At 33.8% G+C, this 20,949-nt stretch overlaps 2 protein-coding genes across 2 annotated transcripts; both read right to left on the minus strand.

Moving 5' to 3' along the window:
* Positions 1-41: 41 nt before the first annotated feature.
* On the minus strand, positions 42-3,502 carry LOC133039773 (uncharacterized). Its single transcript, XM_061118720.1, has 2 exons — positions 3,151-3,502; positions 42-2,545 (listed from the first exon to the last, which is right to left on the minus strand). Exon 2 carries the CDS (start codon positions 2,541-2,543, stop codon positions 42-44), a length of 2,502 nt encoding a protein of 833 aa, XP_060974703.1. The 5' UTR covers positions 2,544-2,545; positions 3,151-3,502.
* A 1-nt stretch (position 3,503) lies between these two features.
* LOC133039774 (phospholipase A1-Igamma1, chloroplastic-like) lies at positions 3,504-4,472 on the minus strand. The gene has a single exon (XM_061118721.1). The coding sequence runs from the start codon at positions 4,470-4,472 to the stop codon at positions 3,504-3,506; it is 969 nt and encodes a 322-aa protein (XP_060974704.1).
* Between the last annotated feature and the right edge of the window lie 16,477 nt (positions 4,473-20,949).

Here is a 20,949-nt window from a genome sequence, read left to right on the forward strand (position 1 = left end):
AAACATTAAATATATAATTTAGAGAACTGAATAATAATAAATCACACATGAGTTGTGCTTCTACCATCTGATGGCACTTGTGGACATGTTTGCGAATTATGTCCTGACTGTCCACATGCTCCACAATTATATTGTTTCTTAAGAAATTCACCTTTGGAAGCTATGCGATTGGTTCTTGGTCTTCCTATAGTCTTGTCTTCAGGAGGTGCTATCACTTGTACTGCAAGAATATCTTCAGGAATGTCAGTCCATTGTGAGTTTGGAGGTACAGGATAAATAGTTTCAGCATATGCTAACAACCAATATTCTGATGTGTAGTACTGTGAACACATAGAATATATGAGTTCCCCAGTATTTTGGGGTTGTGCCTTTCCTGCTGCTGCTATTGCATGGATACATGAAAGTTTCTCAATATCAAAAACTTTGCACGTGCAACTCTTTGACCTTAAATTTACTATTGCATCGAGTTCTCCACACATCACATTGTACTCATTCTCATTTAACTGGAGAGTTATCAATGAACCGGCTTCATCCCATCTCTTGCGTAATATTTCTTCCCTCTTTGGTGTTAATGGAGTTGTAACTACACATGCTTCCCGCCGACGTTCAAAAAACCATTGTCCCATCGTGCTAATGATAAAATCAATCATAGCAATAATTGGATACTCTCTGGCCTTTCGCATCATATTGTTCACTGACTCAACTATGTTAGTGGTCATGACTTCATATCGGTTACCAACAAAATGTGCTCTAGACCACTTACTGAACTTGACATCATTCTCAAGATACTTAGCAACACGTGGATATGTTTTGCGAAGTTGGTCGAAGTGTTTATTAAACTCTTCGATACGGTACGCTATTGCAGCTTTCTTATACAATTTAGTCCCAGCAGCACTTTTGAAACGGTGTTTTATATTTTGCTTTACATGCCAATAACATGCCCCATGAGAAGCCATAACATAAACACGACGAACTGCATGTTCAATACTTTGATGTCTATCAGAAACAAAACATAAGTCTGAGCTATCAGGTATTAAGTCCTTCAACTTCTCTAAGAACCATGTCCATGAAGTGTTATTCTCACTGTCAACCAAACCCCATGCAATGGGGTAACTATGGTATTCACTATCTTGTGTAGTTGCTACTAATAACACACCTTTATGCTTAGTCTTGATCCAAGCTGCATCTATACCAATTACTTTTCTCATGTAAGTGAACCCTCTTATGGCCACACCTAAAGCCATAAAAAAATACTTGAATTTATTTTCTAAATCAAGTTCAATGTGAGTAACTGTACATGGATTTGCCCGCTTCAACATGTGACAATACGAAGGGAGCAATGCAAAATTTTCTTTAGCTGTTCCTCTAATCAAATTTTGAGCCCATTGTTTTCCTTTCCATGCTTTCCAATAACTAACTTGAACTTTCATTTCCTCACGCATGAATCCTGCAAGGCTTTTTGGGTTAAGTGGGTCCTTACTATTCTTAAAGTGTCCCTGTACACGAGAACCAATAACGCGACTGGATGCTTGTCTATGATTGGCATTTCGGTTCATTAATGAGCAACTATGAAGACTATGATATTGTCGAATGACAAAGAAATGTGAATCTTTCATCTTCGTAGCACGCACTCTCCATAAGCAATTTTCACTGACACAACGAACCTCCTTTATAGACTTGTTTGATTTGGTTGTTCGCATTTCAAATCTCCCATTAATGGCAATGATGCTAAGATAATAACTCAATTCATCCTTACTCACAAAGTGTTGACCCACTTTCAAATTCGATCCATCATGTCTGCCACTATCCTGACTTGCTTCTCTATTACATTGTGCAACATTTCCCATAAACATATCATAATGTTGATAAGGGATAATTTGACCTCCTCCGACTACAATGTCATTCTCAATTACATCATTATTTTCTTCAACTACTTTATCACATTCCTGAAGTTCATTGTTACCGCTCTCATGTACAATATCATCTGGTGTGGGATTGGAACCAATGATGCCTTCACCACTCTGAGGTATATCTTCATTCGGGACATAACTTGGATCATTCGGAACTTGATCTATTATATGACACCCAAAATAATTATCGTAAAAGCTTCCATTATCAAAAACATCATCATCACAATCAAATTCAACATCATTACCAGTGAGTTCATTACCATCACCATCATCATCATTGACAAACTTTGTCTTTCCTTTATCATTATTCTTTTTTACGCACACATATAAAGGAATCACTTCTTTAACTTTGTACAACTCTTTAAATAGATCCTCCACATCAGAATCACCACAAATCTTACTTGGTGCCATCTTGTTGAATGTTTCACCTGCCACCTTATGAGTTATTTCAATTTCATACAAATTTCGATCAACACCTATTTTTTCATAGACTTTATTCACTAGTTGATGAAACTTGATACTACGATCAACCACAAATCCCTTGTTGCAACCAGTACCAAACCATTCCCAAATACGATTATCGGTAATCTTCCACTCACCATTATAGTCCATGCATATAAAGATATGATCCATACCTGTCATAAAGTTAAAGTTTCAAATTAACAAGTGTAAAGTAAGAATATCAAATCACTTAGCTTATAGTTATTTTGAAGCCATTTAGATGCATTTAGAAATACATGTCGGAATCCAAAAATTAGTAGAAAGCAACCATGTTAGACCATGTGCGACCATGTACGACCATGTACGACCTACATGGTCGCATAATATAATTTTCTAATTACATTGAGCGACCATGTGCGACCACGTACGACCTACATGGTCGCATAGTGTAGTTTTCTAGTTACACTGAGCGACCATGTGCGACCACGTACGACCTACATGGTCGCATAGTGTAGTTTTCTAGTTACACTGAGCGACCATGTGCGACCTACATGGTCGCGCATGGTCGCATAGTATTTTTTTTGTTTTCACTAAACGACCATATGCGACCAAAGGCGACCAAAATTGGTCGCACATGGTCGCATATCACAGGTCATCTTCAACCTCGAACTGGAGTTGTTTTCACACCAGTTTTTTTTTTTTTTTAAAGAATAACCTAAATTTGTGCTTTATATTGCTATATAAATGTAAAATAATAAATACCCAATCATTAAACTTGAGAGTAAAGTTAGTTACTAACCTTTACAATTGTTGGATGGAATTTTCACTTCTTCTTTAAGGGTTTCTTGAATTTTTTAGGTCAAATGTGCATGAATACCACCATTGAAGAAGAAATTCTTGAGTAGTGCTATGAAAATGAAGATAAAAACTCATATAGTAATGAAGAACTCAATTGAAGATGAAGATGAAAATGAAAAGAGGTGATGGGAGTCCAACCAAATCTATTTTTTTTAATTATAAAGAAAAATTAATATTAATTGTATTTATTATATCAATTATTATATCAATTAAAAAAAAAGACTATTTTGCTAATTAAAATATTTGAAAAGCCATTTTCCTAATAAAAGTTTTCATAAAGGCTATTTTGCCAACTCACTCTGCTGCAGCCTCGTAAGCGTTTAGAAGAGCTAAAGCGCCCCCGAGGCTGTGGCCAGTTATAGTGACACTAACTTCCTCACCCTTTTGTCTATACATTTCAACAAGCTTTTTCACTTCTTTCATTACTTGTTCCGAAGCACTAGACTTATTGTACCTAGTGGATTCACTCTTAGAAGAGTAAATGCTCAAAAACCCATGTTCAACTTTCGCTTCTCTATTCCCAATTGGCTCCAATTTTCTCTTAAAATCTTCGTACCATTCGGAAGGCGCCACCGTTCCTCGCCACGCCACAACAATGTCCCTCCGGCCAATCCTTCGCGACTCGTCGTCATCGCTCACCGCCACATATCCCATCCAATTGGAGTCCTTACTCCACGTTGAATCAACCAAATTGGATCTCTGTAGCCAAGTGGGAACATCAATGTGCGAAGACATAGCGTAAATGTACTTAGTAACATTATACCCATTTTTGGTCAAACCCAATTTATCGAACAGGTGGTGTGCATTATACCTACAACTCCCGCAATACTCAGAAAACGAATCGAAATCGAAAGCGTCGTAAGTGGCCTGAGCAAACTCGCCGTACTTAACGATTTCTCGCCTCAACCAAGGGTGAAGAGGGTTTAGTAGAGCATCCTCTTCCTCCCAACCGCCGTGGAAACCATGGATTTCCCGCCATTTTTGGGCGATCACCTCTTTTGGGGAAGTGGTCGGAGTGGAGTGTTTCTCATCCGGGAAAGAATCCCAGTTTGAGGGATTTTCTCCGGCGACGGCGGATGTGGGCGGAGTTTGGATTTGAAGGTGGAAAAAGTTGGAGAGGGAGTTGGCGAATCGTAGGGTTGAGTTATTATTGGTGGAGAATGGACGGTGGAGATGTAGGGGTTGGGGTTGAGACCCAGTGATGGAGACGGTGTCGTTTTGGGTGGGAATATGGTTGAAGATGGTCGTAGAAGATAGAGCCATGGATTGTATGAAATGGTTGAATTGAAATTTTAGTGTATATTTATAGATTTGATCAAAAAAATTAAATAATCAATCACGCGGGGTTGATATAGTAGTTGAAAGTTACCAATTTAATAATGCTTTGACTAATTATTTTGTGGGCTTTTTTGTACGAGTATTGGGTACTAGTGGTGTCTAATACCTTCTAAACATGTCGTCTTGTGAGTGGCTATTAAAATTCACTGAAAGTTATTATATTAAACTAAATAGGACTCGATACTTAGTTAGACCAATAGCGATATTAATACGTACGATAGTGTTAGGCACCACTAGTGCCTTTTAGCATTTCTTTTTTTTATTAATACGAATTCTATGCTCTTAATTTTTTTTTTTTTTTTTTGATTAATTAGGATTTTTGTTCTTTAAATTTTAACATGTACTAAATTATGCTCTTTAAACTTTTATGGGCGTTAAAAATTCCCATTGAGATTGTTGGATTTAAGGATTTTTTCTAATTTTAGTAAAGAAAGTCTAACATGAATGAAAGTCAAGGGACTTGATTTGGTATATGTGAAAGTTCAAGGGATATGATTTAGTAGATATCAAAGTTTAAGGAGCATAATTTAGTACATGGATAATCACACAGAGTTAGTAAAATTGAATGAAACTGGACAAATGTTCTTAAATGCAACAATCTCAATAGTTCATGGGAATTTTTAATGGCTAGAAAAGTTAATTACCATAATTTAGTACATATCAAACTTCAAGAGAATTTTAATTAATCTTTTTTTAACAAATACAGTACCTAATTAAATAAATCAATTATATGGTATATAAGATTTTTTTTTTTACAAAATTACAATGATCAATCAAAGAGTGATTGGGAATAACTTAAGAGAAGGAAGAAGAAATGTTGCAATTTGAGTTGCGGCTAGAACATAGCTGAGATTGTAACATGGTTTGATGGTAATTTAAGATTGCAATTGCAATTGGGCATAGTTCAGAGATGGCAATATAGTTAGATGGTGATTTAGGTTGCAATTTGGGTTGCCATACCGGTTGCAACTTCAGTTTTGTTATGGAGATCATGGAAGCTTCATATGGTGGTCTTGCGATTTAGATTCTGATTGGGATATGGCTGAGATTGTGATATGATTTGATGTTAATTTAAGGTTGCAATATTGATTACGACTTTAGTTTCATTATAGAAATTAATGGAAGCTTCACATGGTGGTTGGTCTCGAATAATTACAGAGAGATGATAATATAACCTAGAGTAAAAAGAAAGGGGTTGAGACTACTATATGGTTTGATCGTGGTTATAAGTTGCAAGTTCAATTTATTAGAATATTTTTATTTATGGAAATTATTTTTTAATTAAGGAAATGATTTTTTATTTAAGGAAATAAATAAATAATTGATTTTCTGATAAATGAATATTTTATATTCATTAAATCTGGATAAAATCAATTATGTAATATTCTATATATGGTCAGATTTCTATATTCATTACCTGATTTGATTTCCTGAATTAATTGTCAAAATATTCTGACAATTAATGTGGCGCAGATACTGATGGAGTATCTCACCTATAAATATAGGGTCTCGGTCCCCGAGCTCCTCACTCATTCTGAATCCATTCAGCAAATTCCATCTAAAGAGAGTTGTGAGAGCGAGGAAGCCCGAACTCCAATACCGAAGCTATCGCAGGGATTGAAGCTCAAAGATCAATGGCTGGAGGTACATCGATCCTTTCATTGTACATATTATAGATATGATTACAGTTTATTTTCCGCATTTCATATCATTGTATATGCTATATTATATACACTATATATATAGTCTAACAGTTGGTATCAGAGCGGATTTATCTCTGCCTTGATTTTATTTGAGTTTCATATATATATATATATACATACATATACTGTTCATATATATACATATTTGTTTCGGTTCTGTATATATATATATTTATATTCATACCATTTATATTATATATACATTTTCATCAGTATATACATATATATATATATCTTTCATATTGTTCATATATACATATATATTATATACTCATACAGATTCATACTCGAACGTGTATATATATATATATTTTATCCGTGTATATATGTTTATATATATATTGTATATTATATATATATTTTATCGCATAATAATAATCATAATATTCATTTTATTTATGTGATATATACATACATATATATATACATGCATATATATATAATCACGATCGGTCCATTTTGAGTTTTTTCCATTTTTTATTTTTCGGTGTTTATTTCGAATTCTAAATATATTGCTATGTTCGTATAGTATTATAGATCGATCTAAGCATTGAAAATCTATTGAAAAACTTAAGGATGGAAATTTTTTTCCGGTTAAAACTTTTTCGGACCCGATTAATTTCGTGATATTAAAGTATATATTTTTTCGTGTTTTTGTACATAAAATCTATGTGGATCTCTTTATTATTTGATTTAGAACCATTTAGATTTGAAAACACGCAATTTGGTCGTCGGAAACGCCATTTCCGATCGGGTTTGGGTCGGGTTCGACGGACCCGCGTGCAGAAAAACGGGTCAAAATCGACCCGGTTTGGCTGAAGAAGACGACGCAAACGACATGTCGTTTGTCAAAAAACGACGTGTCGTTTGCCCAAAAACGACGTGTCGTTTTCCCAAAAACGACGTGTCGTTTGTCAAAAACGACGTGTCGTTTGAAGGCCTTCATTTCAGCTGTCGTTTGTAGTAAACGACATGTCGTTTTTCATACTGTGAAAAACGACATGTCGTTTTTCGTTTTTTTGGCAGCTCTTCATTGTACAAAACGACGTGTCGTTTATTCATTCTTTTTCAGCGCCCGTCAGAGTAAAAACGACGTGTCGTTTTTGCGTTTTGCTAAAACGACATGTCGTTTACAGGCAGTGGTTTTTTTCTAAAAAAAAAAAAAAAAAAAAGGAAAAATTCCGAATTTTTGATAAATTTTTTTATTTATTTGGAATATTAATTATTTTCCTATTTTGTGTGTTAATTTAGTCAATAAATTGTATTTAGTTAATTTTCCATTTTTGTTTAATACATATATATAGTATAAATTGAAAATGGAAATTTGTTTAAATTTGGTAATTTATTACATGATTTATTTGGGCATGTAAAAATTGTGCTAATTTGTGCATTTAATTATATATTACCAAATTTCTGCAATTTATTGTCTAAAATTAATTTTGAAAAATCTGCCATTAATTTCATATTAAGGAATTTGCATTTAATTAATGATCATACATTAATTGTATTATTTTGTATTTATTTGACAAATTTATGTTTAATGCAATTAATTTGGATTTGTATGATTTAAATGCTATACATAAATTCCTTTTATAGTGCTAGATATATTTAGAAATATTCAAACATTAAGATAGGTTGAATATTTTATTTAGCAATTAAGTTTCATAAAACTTCATAAAATTATTCATAAAATATTCATAAAACTTTATAAAATGAATAAAATATGAATAAAACGTAAGTAGTTTTGTGGTTTGACATAAGAAAACATGAACCTGGGACAAATGCTCATATCTAGAACGGTTTTTAATGATCTTCGGACGACCACACTAGGAGCACTAATCTCAGTGATTGTCTATTATGTTAATAACGAAATTACTTTTAGGTAGAGCCCAATACCTAATGTCTAAAGTGAAAATATAATTTTTTATAATTAGGGAGTAGCCACAGCATCTTTAATTATATAAAATTATATATTAATTAAAATTCACCTTAATGGACAAAACTTGTAATTAATTATTTGGATATAATAATTTTACCCCACAGGGATTTTATTATATTTTTATAATTAATTAGGATAATATATTAAGTTAAATTCTCTTAATTTACCCCACAGGGAGTTATGAGGATTTGAATTAATAGTGTTATCACAAATTTTAATTAAAGATAGATTTCATTCCTCCACTAATCTAAATTAAATACTTCATTAAATCTATCATAAAGTTCATCTAATTTTATTAGATTTAAAATTTAGCCCACAGGCAATTTTAGATTTAATAAAATTTTCATCTTCATCATGTTTCTACATTGGTAAAACATGAATTCATTAAAGCCTCAATTCTTTTAACATATAAATTTTTTGTAATCCTATTCTTGCAGCTATTTCATCCACCTCTAAATATGCTGAAATTACTAGTGAAATCCCTGAGCTTAGGAGTGACAACTTCAAAATCTGGAAGGAACGAGTTCTTCTCCACCTAGCTTGCACTGACATGGATTATGCAATAAGGAAAGATGAACCAGCTGCTATCACTGATACTAGCACTGCTGCTGAGATTGCACTGCGTGAAAAGTGGGAGCAATCTAATCGTCTCTGCATCATGTTCATTATGTCCAGAATTCCTATGGGAATGCGTGGATCGGTGGAGCCACCTGAGAAGGTGAAAGACTTTATCAAAGTTATGGATGAGCAGTTTGACACTTCAGATAAATCTTTGTTCATCAACCTCATCCAAGAGTTCTCGTCCACAAAACTCACCGGTGTTAAAGGAGTTCGAGAACATATTTCTAAAATGAGGGACATCACTGCTCATTTGAAGAAACTCGACGTTATCATTCCCGATACCTTCTGGTTCATTACATCCTTCACAATCTTCCTCCACAGTATGGGCCTTTCAAAATGTCCTACAACACACATAAAGAAAAATGGACTATCAATGAATTGATGACCATGTGTGTTCAAGAGGAAGCCGAGGCTCCTACAGGAGCAAGGAGAAAGTGTTCACCTGACCACTCAACCTAAGAAACGCAAGCCATTCAAGAAGAACAAAGGGAAAAAGCCCATGGCTCCCAAGGCTGCCATAAAGAAAGATTCCATCAAATGTTTCTTTTGTAAACAAAAGGGACATGCTAAAAGGGAGTGCAGCCAGTTCAAGAAATGGATGGATGACAAAGGTAATCCAATTTCCTTAGTATGTTATGAATCTAATATGGCTAATGTTAATCTTAACACATGGTGGATTGATTAGGTTCCACAATTCACATAACAAATTCCTTGCGGGATATTCAAAATCTAAGGAAGCCGGTGGCAAGTGAGCAAAGCATCTTATCCGGAAACAAGATGGGCTCACATGTGGAAGCTATTGGAACATGCAATTTAGTTTTAAGTAATGGTTTTATTTTAAAGTTAGAAAAGACCTTTTATGTACCAAGTTTCTCTAGAAACTTGATTTCAGTTTCAAGACTTATACCCTTTGGTTTTTCCTTTACATTTTCGAGACAAATATTTCAATTTATATTATAAATGCTGAATGTGTTGGAAATGGTATTTTGTACGATGGTCTTTACCGCCTTAATTTACAAAATAATACCACTAATAATGTTATGCATGTTCGCGCGGCACTAAAAGATGTGTTATGAAAGAGGATTCCTGTACATTGTGGCACGGAGATTGGGACATATCTCCATTGATAGAATTAAAAGGTTGGTAAAAGATGGGGTACTCGATACCTTAGATTTTATCGACTTTGATACTTGTGTGGATTGCATTAAGGGAAAGCAAACCTCCAAGTCTGTCAAAAGGTGTCCATAGGAGTTACGAAATATTAGAAATCATACATACCGATATATGTAGTCCGGATATGGAGTCACATGGTCGAAATACTTCATCTCATTCATAGATGATTACTCACGCTACATGTATATCTACTTACTTCATAATAAAAGTGAAGCATTAGATGTCTTTAAGATATTTAAAGCTGAAGTAGAGAAACAATGCAACAAGCAAATTAAGATAGTGAGATCAGATAGAGGAGGTGAGTATTATGGTAGATACACAGAAGATGGACAAGCACTTTCGGTGCATTTGCGAAGTTTCTTGAAGAAAATGGGATTGTTGCCCATTACACCTTGCCGTACACCCGAGCAAAATGGTGTTGCGAAAGAAGAAACCGAACATTAATGGACATGGTGCGGAGTATGCTTAGTAGCAACTCTAACCTTCCTAAATCCTTGTGGACTGAAGCATTAAAGACATCCGTGTACATATTAAACCGAGTTCCAACAAAGGCAGTCTCAAAAACTCCTTTTGAATTATGGAAAGGTTGGAAACCAAGTTTGAATCATGTACGCATTTGGGGATGTCCATCTGAAGTCAGGATATATAATCCACAAGAGAAGAAATTGGACCCAAGGACCATAAGCGGATTCTTTATAGGGTACGCTGAAAAGTCTAAAGGTTACAAGTTTTATTGTCCATCTCATAGTACAAGAATTGTGGAATCAAGGAATGCAAAATTTCTTGAGAATGCCTTGATCAGTGGGAGTGATCAATCAAAGGACTTAGGTCCTGAGAAAGATCCTTCAGAACCTTCCACTTCAAAAGCAAGATTGATAATGGTTAACACTCCCGTAGTTCAAACGAATGTTGAACAACCATTACCAATCACTGAAGATCCACAAGTTGGTAATGATAATCCAGTAGATCAAAATGTTCAAGAGTTGCACGCAACCGTTGAACAACCCGCCGAACCCCGCTTGCTCCCCAAGAGCCTGTTGGTGAAGTCTTAAGAAGATCTACTAGATCTATCAAACCAAAGATTTACAAAGACTATGTTGTGTATTTATTAGAATCTGATATTGGAATTGGAAATGATCCAGAAACGTTTTTACAAGCTATGAACAGTAGAGAATCAAAATTGTGGTACAATGCTATGGATGATGAAATGAATTCTATGAGGTGCAACGAGTACGGGAACTTGTAAAGTTGCCTAATGGGGCGAGAGCCATTGGCCGTAAATGGGTCTATAAAACTAAGAAAGACTCATTAGGCAACACCGAGAGGTACAAAGCGAGACTTGTTGCTAAAGGATTCACTCAAGAGGAAGGAATTGACTATACGGAGACTTTTTCTCTTTGTATCAAAGAAAGATTCCCTCGTAGTCATCTTGGCATTAGTTGCTCATTTTGATTTAGAGGCTGGAGCAGATGGATGTAAAAGCGCTTTTCCGAATGGTGATCTAGAGGAGGAGGTATACATGAAACAACCGAAGGATTCTCCTCTAGTGAAGGTCAGGATTTGGTATGCAAGCTCAAGAAGTCCATCTATGGATTAAAACAAGCATCCCGCCAATGGTATTTAAAATTTCATGATGTCATCTCTTCCTTTGGATTTGAAGAGAATGTCATGGATCAATGCATATACCTGAAGGAAAGTGGGAGTAAAATTTGTTTTCTTGTTTTATATGTGGACGATATTCTTCTTGCATCCAATGATAAAGGGTTGCTACGTGAAGTGAAACAATTTCTTTCAAAGAACTTTGAGATGAAAGACATGGGTGAAGCATCCTATGTCATAGGCATTAAGATTCATAGAGATAGATACCGAGGTATCTTAGGTTTATCTCAAGAAGCCTACATCAACAGAGTTTTAGAAAGATTTCATATGAAAGATTGTTCACCGAGCGTTGCTCCAATTATGAAGGGTGATAAATTAAATTTGAGCCAGTGCCCAAAGAATGATTTTGAAAGAGAACAAATGAAGAACATTCCTTATGCTTCTGCTGTCGGAAGCCTAATGTATGCTCAGGTGTGCACAAGACCCGACATTGCTTATTCTGTCGGAATGTTAGGAAGATTTCGAGTAACCGGGGATAGACCACCGGAAAGCCGCAAAGAAAGTAATGAGGTATCTTTAGGGTACTAAGGATTACAAGCGATGTTCAAACGAACCGACAATCTAGAAGTAGTTGGCTACTCGGACTCGCATTTCGTTGGTTGCACTGATTCACGTAAATCTACATCTGGTTACGTGTTTATGTTTGCTGGTGGAGCTGTGTCCTGGAGGAGTAACAAACAAACCTTGACTGCTACTTCTACTATGGAGGTTGAGTTCGTTTCTTGCTTTGAGGCTACATCACATGGTGTATGGCTAATAAGTTTCATTTCAGGCCTTAGAGTGGTTGATTCCATTGCAAGGCCGCTAAAGATGTTCTGTGACAATTCAAATTTCTTTGTTTTCATGGCTAAGAACAACAAAAGTGGAAGTCAAAGCAAGCACATCGACATTAAGTACTTAGCTATTAGAGAACGTGTTAAGGAAAATAAAGTGGTCATTCAACACATTAGCACTGAATTGATGATTGCCGATCCTATGACAAAAGGCTTGCCACCTCATAAATTCAAGGATCATGTAGAGAACATGGGACTTGGTTCCCTTATGTAATTTGTACAAATAAAGTTATTATTAATGAAACTCTTATTTTTGATTTTCTCATATTTATGCGCATCTTAATTTTACATTTGAGAAAAATTTCAGAGGACCTGAATAAACATAAGGTTTAGGGTTTATTCACTTAAGTACATTGCCCACATAAAGTACATTGTTATATAATAAATGTATTGTAATACATGGAAGATAATACTCGATTCATAATGAGGACATGTCGCTATGATTCGTATGTTTATTATATAATGAGGAACGTTGGGTTTGAATATTTTAGTTTAAATGCTGACCAAGTGGGAGAATATTAGAATATTTTTATTTATGGAAATTATTTTCTAATTAAGGAAATGATTTTCTATTTAAGGAAATAAATAAATAATTGATTTTCTGATAAATGAATATTTTATATTCATTAAATCTGGATAAAATCAATTATGTAATATTCTATATATGGTCAGATTTCTATATTCATTACCTGATTTGATTTCCTGAATTAATTGTCAAAATATTCTGACAATTAATGTGGCGCAGATACTGATGGAGTATCTCACCTATAAATATAGGGTCTCGGTCCCCGAGCTCCTCACTCATTCTGAATCCATTCAGCAAATTCCATCTAAAGAGAGTTGTGAGAGCGAGGAAGCCCGAACTCCAATACCGAAGCTATCGCAGGGATTGAAGCTCAAAGATCAATGGCTGGAGGTACATCGATCCTTTCATTGCATATATTATAGATATGATTACAGTTTATTTTCCGCATTTCATATCATTGTATATGCTATATTATATATACTATATATATAGTCTAACACAATTTTGATTTTGGAAGAAACAAAGCTTCAATTTTCATGGTGGAGAGTAACTAGGAGGAGGAAGAAGTAGAAGAAAGGACAACCAAAAATGTGAAAAATAGATATAATTATAAAAATGAATCATAAAATATAAATTTAATGTAAAATTATAAAAGATAAAGTATAAAATAAAAAATAAAAATTAAAACAGTAAAAGTGGGAATTTAAAAAAAAAAAATTACCCTATATATTATTTTTTTTTTTAACTTACAGTGTGAGTTTCTAAAGTGGTTTCTTTATGTCGGTTGTTATACAATTTTGGTTGTGATTTAGGTTGATCTGTTAGTTGCAATAGGAGTTTCTATGTCATAAAAAAAAATCCCAAAAAAAAACCCATACCCACGATAATTTTCTTTATTTTATTTGTAGTTATTATTATATAATGATTTGCATATCTAACCATACTTTTTAAATTTACTCCCTATTTAGTTTAGACTTGTGATATTCTAATTATTTATGCCAAAATTTTTTAGTAGTATTTTACTATGCTTTTACTATTATATTGAATTAATCCATTTATTTGGTTTAAAATTAAAACTAATCTATACTAAAGAAATTCAAATTATAAAAGAAATATATAAAGAATTTTTTTTGTAAGGTTAGTTAAAATAAAGTATGATTGGAGTAAAATTAAGAAAAATACTCTCTATTTTAACAATTTAGTTATTTTAGTTGAAAACTAAAAAGTATTTGTATTAATGCTCAAAATATTTTTTTTGCTAAATTTTATTATTGTTACTCTTATATAAATTAACTTTTACATCATCATATATAGAAATAAACTAAGCTAACCACAACTTTTTTTTTCAACTATGCTAACAACAATTAAAAACAAGGGTTAATTTCACAAATGCACAAAAACAGCAAAAATACGGTTTTACGGAATTTTAAACATTTTTACGATTTTTTTTATTTTATTTACATAAAATACGGTATTTTATGTTGAAATTTTATTCATTTGTCGTTAATTTTTTGTTATATGTATGTTATTTTTTTGTTGTTATTTTCATGTTACTTTTATGTTGTTTTTTTGTTGATTTTATGTTGTTTTCGTGTTATTTTTTGGAAAACCGTAAAAATGTAAAAAAAACATTCTTTGAACGTAAAAATATAAATATTTTAAAAAAAAAATGGTGCCTGTAATTATTCCTAAAAACAATTACTGGCAAGAAAATACTGGGCTTCGTAGGCTAAGAATTCTTGGGTGAAATTCGGTGACACAAATTTGGCGTTCTTTCACCAGAGTGCTTCTCACCAGAAAAAGAAGAATTTAATTTGTTGTGGTATCTTTGAGCACAACTTGTTTGGGCTGAGGAACCTCACCGTGTAGTTCAATTTTTTAGCAATATTTTGGGTTTCTTTTTACTTCTCATCGGCTTCATTTGAACACTAATTAAGAACCATGTGTTGGATTCCATCCAATCTCTGGTATCTAATGATTTGAACAGTGTTTTGATGAGGCCCTTCACTGAAGCTGATGTGCGAGTGGCATAATTATTTCATATGCATCCTAATAAAAGTACGGGTAAAGATGGTATAGGGACTGTTTATATATATATATATAAAAAAAAATAGAAAATTTTGGGTTCAGATATGTGTCTTGCATGCCTTGATTTTATTGATGGGATAGATTCAATTTTATCAATTAACGAGACAATCATTACATTAATTCATGAGGTAAAATTGCTTACTCTAACTAGTGAATTCAAGCCATTAGTTTGTGTAATGTGCTTTATGAGATTATTGGTAAGATGATTACTAATAGTACTAGAGAAGTGTTGAATGACATTATTTGTGATGAGCAAAGTGCCTTTATCTCAGGGTGTCTTATTTTTGACAGCACTATGATTGGTTTCGAGTGCCTTAATGCTATTAAAAGACATAACAAGGACCGAAAAGAGTTTCTTACGTACAAAACATATATGGTTAGGGCCTATGATCATAGAGTTGATTGGGCTTTTCTTCATGGTATGGTGGAAAATTTAGGGATCATCGTGGGTGGATTGGTTTGATTATGCAGTGTGTTTTGACCATGACTTATGTGAACAATGTAAATGGTGATGTGATTGGCAATATTATTTCATCTCGGAGGCTCGGGCAAGGAGATCTCCTATCTCTTTTTTTGTTCCTTGCTTGTGTTGAGGGGCTGACTTCCATTATCATACAAAAAATTAGGTTAAATAAAATTTCTAGTTTAACTTGTGGGAGGTGTGGTCCTATGATATCCAACTTATTTTTTGTTGATGATAGCTTGTGTGTTCTAGAAGCCAATTTGGAAAGTTGTACTCGATTCAAGAATATTCTATTGTTGCATGACGTTGAGTTGGGTCAACTAGTGAATCTTACCAAGTTTGCAGTTTGCTTTTCTCCCTGCATGCCTGATGATCTTGTGCGTCGTTGGCTCTAATCTTAGGAGTCCTTTTGGTTCCCTACCATGACAAATATTTAGGTTTATCTTGTTTCGCGGGGAAGAGTAAAAGTGATTTGTTTAAGTCAACCAAAGATAGGATCTTGAATAAACATTTTGAGTGTAAGTCCAAGCCTTTTTCTTCTTGGGGTAGAGAGATTTTGTTGAAATTTATTATCCAAGCTATACCCTAGTATGCTATGAGTTTGTTTCGAATTCTTATGGAAATTATTAATGAAATCCATAGTATGTGTGCCTATTTTTGGTGGGGTGGTAATATTGAAATGCATTGCTACACTTGGGATCATTTGTATTGGCACAAATTGGATGGCGGTATGAGTTTTCCTGACATGTTCTTATTTAATCAATCTCTTTTGGCTAGCAAGTTGCTCGTCTCCACAATTTCCATGATTCCTTGGTGACGCGAGTAATGAAAAGAATTTATTTTCACAACAGCTCAATAACTGATGTAAGGAAACTAAAAGGTCCTCGTTTCTTTGGAAAAGTATCTTTTAGGGTGTGATCTTTGGAAGAAGGGTTGTCGTTGGTTGGTAGGGAGAGGTGATTCTATTCGTATTTTGATATGGTACAAATGCCTCCAAGGTATGTCCAATTTGTTTTCAAAATTATGAAATTACATTAGATTTCTTGTAGTTATGGCCTTCCCTTAAATTAATTCGTCGAGGATGGGGTTTGTAAGGTTTAGATAGTTTGAAGATGGCTTCCAATTTTTAAGAGCTTCTGATTGGTGTTAAGGATTTCTTTCCAAAGAAGAAGTTGAAGAAATTTCTAGCTCTTTGTTAGAGGATTTGGTATCGTTATAATACATTTGTGCATGCCAATAAGCTGATTTCTGATGATATGGTAAGCGGATAGACTCTTAGCTACTAATGGTGTTACAAGGAAGCCCAATGCTTCGGTCTGCCAGTCCCCGTGAGTTTGTCTCTAGATAACTCTAGTAACAGAGGGAGGGTGGTTTTTGAGTTGAATTTGGGAGAATATAATATGTTTGTTGATGGTAGTACTTGTTTTGAGCAATAGAGGATTGGCATGGAGGCGATGGTATCTCGTCAAAATAATGGTCTTATGTTCAGCTACTACTCCAGCAACAGCCTTTCTTGAACCTCACGTGGCGGAGGCTTCTGCCCTTCTCCATAGTCTTCTCCTCTGTTTGCGGTTGGGTTATACTCATATCATTATATTTTTTGATTGCCTGTGCTTGGTGAATTCTCTCTCTAACAAGATAAATGTCTGCAATGAGTATGGTATTGTTATTAATGATATTTTTCATGTATGAAAAAATCATTTTCTCATATATCTATTTCTCATTGTAACTGAGCTAGTAATGTTATTTCTCATTCTCTAGCTAAATGGTCTCTTTCTTTAGAAATTCTTAGAGTTTGGTAGCTGAATTTTCTACTTAGCTTACTTTAAAAAGACTATCTTTGTATTGATCTCACCATCCATTTGGCTTTGGACCTTTTTAATGGAATTATTCCTTTAAGAAAAATAAAAACTAATAATAATAAAAATAAAAAATTAATAAATAATCCTCTCTCTAATCTCCCTTATATAGTCAAAAAAAAAATATCTTTATATGTTTTTTTTAAGGATAAATACTATTTTGAATCCTCTATTTTATAAAAATTACCTATTAGACTCTCTATTTAATTAAATAATAATTTAAACCATGCATTTTTTGAAATAGTACAAATTACCCTGAACTCAATTTCTTTTCTTTTTTAATATAACCAATCTAAAGTGAGTTTCTACCACGAAGAGATGTAAGATTAAAAATATAATCAATCTAGTCATAATACTTTCATTTCAAGTTATTACTGAATTTTAATTTAACGAAAATTAAATTTAAAATTTAAACTATCATTTAACAAAATATAATATCTAATTAATAATTTTTATAAAATATAAAATTTAAAATAATATTTATATTTCTTCTTACAATATGATATGTTTCAACCAGCTCATATTTTTAATAAAATAAAGTATGGCATGCAATCAACATTTTAACACCATTTTGTTTTTAAAGATCTTTAAATAGCAGAAAAATATTTTTACTATTTACTAGGTTCATACTGAATTGCACATAAGTATATTTGGTCAAGTCAAAGAACTGAGATTCCACAGAGACAGGAGATATATCATAGATATTATATGGGGACTTTGGTACAACTCAAACCCAAGTTTGGACCCAAAGAAAATATATTAATACTTGTGTAGGATAAATTCACACCTACTCACATTGACCAAATAAAATAGTCCATCATAGTACAATAATTAATTAGAGAAGTTGCCTAGTACTACTGTCTGCATGTTGCCACGTCATTCATTACCAATACAGTTTAAACATGGTAGCATTAGAATTATATTTTCTGATCCAAACACCAACCTAATATTACTTAGCCAAAAAGAATAAAACATAAAACACCAACCTACTACATTGACTTATAATCTTTTTTTTATATACATATAGGTGCTGTTTGGTAATACTTTTATTTTTTAATTTTTTAATCACAAAATGAAAGTAAAATTTTTGTTTTTAAAAAATTTATTTTTGAAAAACAAAAATGCGTTCTGTAAATACTTTTGTTTTTCAATTTTAAAAACAGAAAACAAAAGTGTGTTCTGTAAAGTTCATTTTTATTTTTATTTTTTGATTTTATTTAAGTCGGGTCTAAGTCCGGAGTCAGATTCGGGTTCAAGTCAAAAGTCGGGTTTAGCGCCAAGGCCGTAGGGAGGTGATTTGGGTCCGGGTCTTGTCGTAATCTAAAAGATTGATTCAGAAAAAAAAAATGTTTAAAAAAATATTGAAAGTGATTTTTTTTTGTTTTTAAAATTTTGATTTCTAATTATAAAATTGAAAAGTAAAAACAGTTTTATAGAACATGTTTTTGAAAAATATTTTCACTTTTCTACTTTTAAAAACAGAATACTGATTAAAAAAGTGTTACCAAACGCCACCATAAATAATCGTGTAGAGGTGAAATTAGACTTCACGGTCATTATAGAAAATATTGTTTAGAATAAAAGAAACATACATACGATCACACAAATTATGGATAAAAGCCACTTAGCTTATAGGCCATAAAATTACAAATTCTGCTAACAAAAAAAAAATTATAACAAGCAAAAAACGAGAGTCTATTACAAAAATTAGTATAGTTCTCAATCTCCCAACAGAATTCTAGATCGTTGAGCAAATTGATAACCACCCTAAAATCACCCTCTATTATAATAAAATTCCAGCTTCCATCTTTAGCAACTTCCAGAGCCAAGCAACAAGTTGTCGCTTCTCCACATAGAGCATCAGAGAATTCTAATCTAGTTGTATGCACCCCACACACTACTCCAAGGTGATTTCTAGTCACAACTGCAATGCACATACATTCTATCCCCACTTTAACATCACATGTAAGCTTAACCCACTCAAGACGAGGAGGAAGCCATCCAACTACCAGACACGAAAGAGTAGGGAAAATAGAAGCATTGTAATCTGCATAAGAGTTAGGCATGTCAAAAAGATCCATTTAGTTGGAGCGGGTTGGAGCTTTGACCCGGCGGATCACCTCTGATCCGAAACATTCGGATACTTATTAGATCTTGGATCATATCTGCTCCGCCCTGCCTAATTTTTTTCTAGATTGGATATGATCTGACCCGATTTCAATTTATTTTTTAAAAAAAAAAACTTAATTCAAGACTCAGATTCCTTGGGACCTGGACTCGGACTCGGACTCGGACCCAGACTCGAACCCAGACTCGGACCCAGACCCGGACCTGGACTCGAACCTGGACCCGAGACCTGGACCCGGACCTGGACCCGAGACCTTGGACTCGGACCCGAACCCGGACCCGAAACCGGGACCCAAAACTCGGACCTGGACCTGGTCCCGGTCCCGGACCCAAGACTCGGGACACGTTCCGGACCCAAACCCAGACCCGGACCCGGACCCAAGATCCCGAACCGGGACCTGGACCCGAACCAGGACCCGGACTCGGACCTCGGAACCAAGACCCCAGACCCGGGACCCAGACCCATTGATATAAAATTAAAATGGATATAAAATTATAAGTTAATATTAAAATTCTTTAAAAAAAAAATAGTCGGGTCGGATCTGGTCTAATCCATATAAGGCGGGTCGGATCTGATCCGATCCGAGTATCTGATCCAGCGGGGCGGGCGGGGCAGATCCGTACATGATCTGGATCAGGTCGGATCATAGTCGGATCAGATCCGACCCGCCCCATTGACATTCCTAAAATTAAGAGTAATGAATATAGTCAATACACTGATTAACATTAGCCAGACTTCTATTGTGTACCTTGTCATTTCGAGTCCACAAAGAAACACTTTCATCTGTATTAAAGCCTTGTTTTCCTAGTCCCTAGATAAATTTGATCCAATTCCACAAGGCACAAGTAAATGCCAGACCCAGAAATAGGAAATATACCCCACAGGGAAGAACGCCACAAATGAAAAGTCCAATCAAACGAGACATAAGTGCTCCAACGTTTCCTCACCACCCCCACACGACAAAAAACTCTGATTTTCATTCCAGCTAGATACATAATTTGCATCTTCTAAACACCTTGCTATAGATGCAGAGGCACTTTGTACATCTGTTGTTTTAGTCCGATTATAGCATATTTCAATTAATCTTATATAAATATCATATTTGTTAACATATCATTGTAATCAGCTCAAATATTCATAGCAATAATTGATATTTTTACTTCTCAAAACTTTTTACACGAATAAATTATATTTTATATGGCTTATTGATAATACTCTTTGAAATATAATTTTTTTATGTAAAGTATTCTTCCATCATATATTTATTTAATTTTAAGTTAATTAAGACTTTTTCCTTGAACATTTAAGATTGTTAAATATTCACACTCTTTTTATGTTAATAAATATGAAATAAAAGACTTTTTTTTAATAATAATTTATATTCTTTTAGTTTTTTAATCTTTAAAGTAA

This window comes from Cannabis sativa, chromosome 7, assembly GCF_029168945.1.
Source record: "Cannabis sativa cultivar Pink pepper isolate KNU-18-1 chromosome 7, ASM2916894v1, whole genome shotgun sequence".
NCBI lineage: Eukaryota > Viridiplantae > Streptophyta > Magnoliopsida > Rosales > Cannabaceae > Cannabis > Cannabis sativa.

Coding starts and splice junctions, on each gene's coding strand:
- LOC133039773 (XM_061118720.1), bottom strand. CDS start 2,543: ATGGATCATATCTTTATATGCATGGACTATAATGGTGAGTGGAAGATT.
- LOC133039774 (XM_061118721.1), bottom strand. CDS start 4,472: ATGGCTCTATCTTCTACGACCATCTTCAACCATATTCCCACCCAAAAC.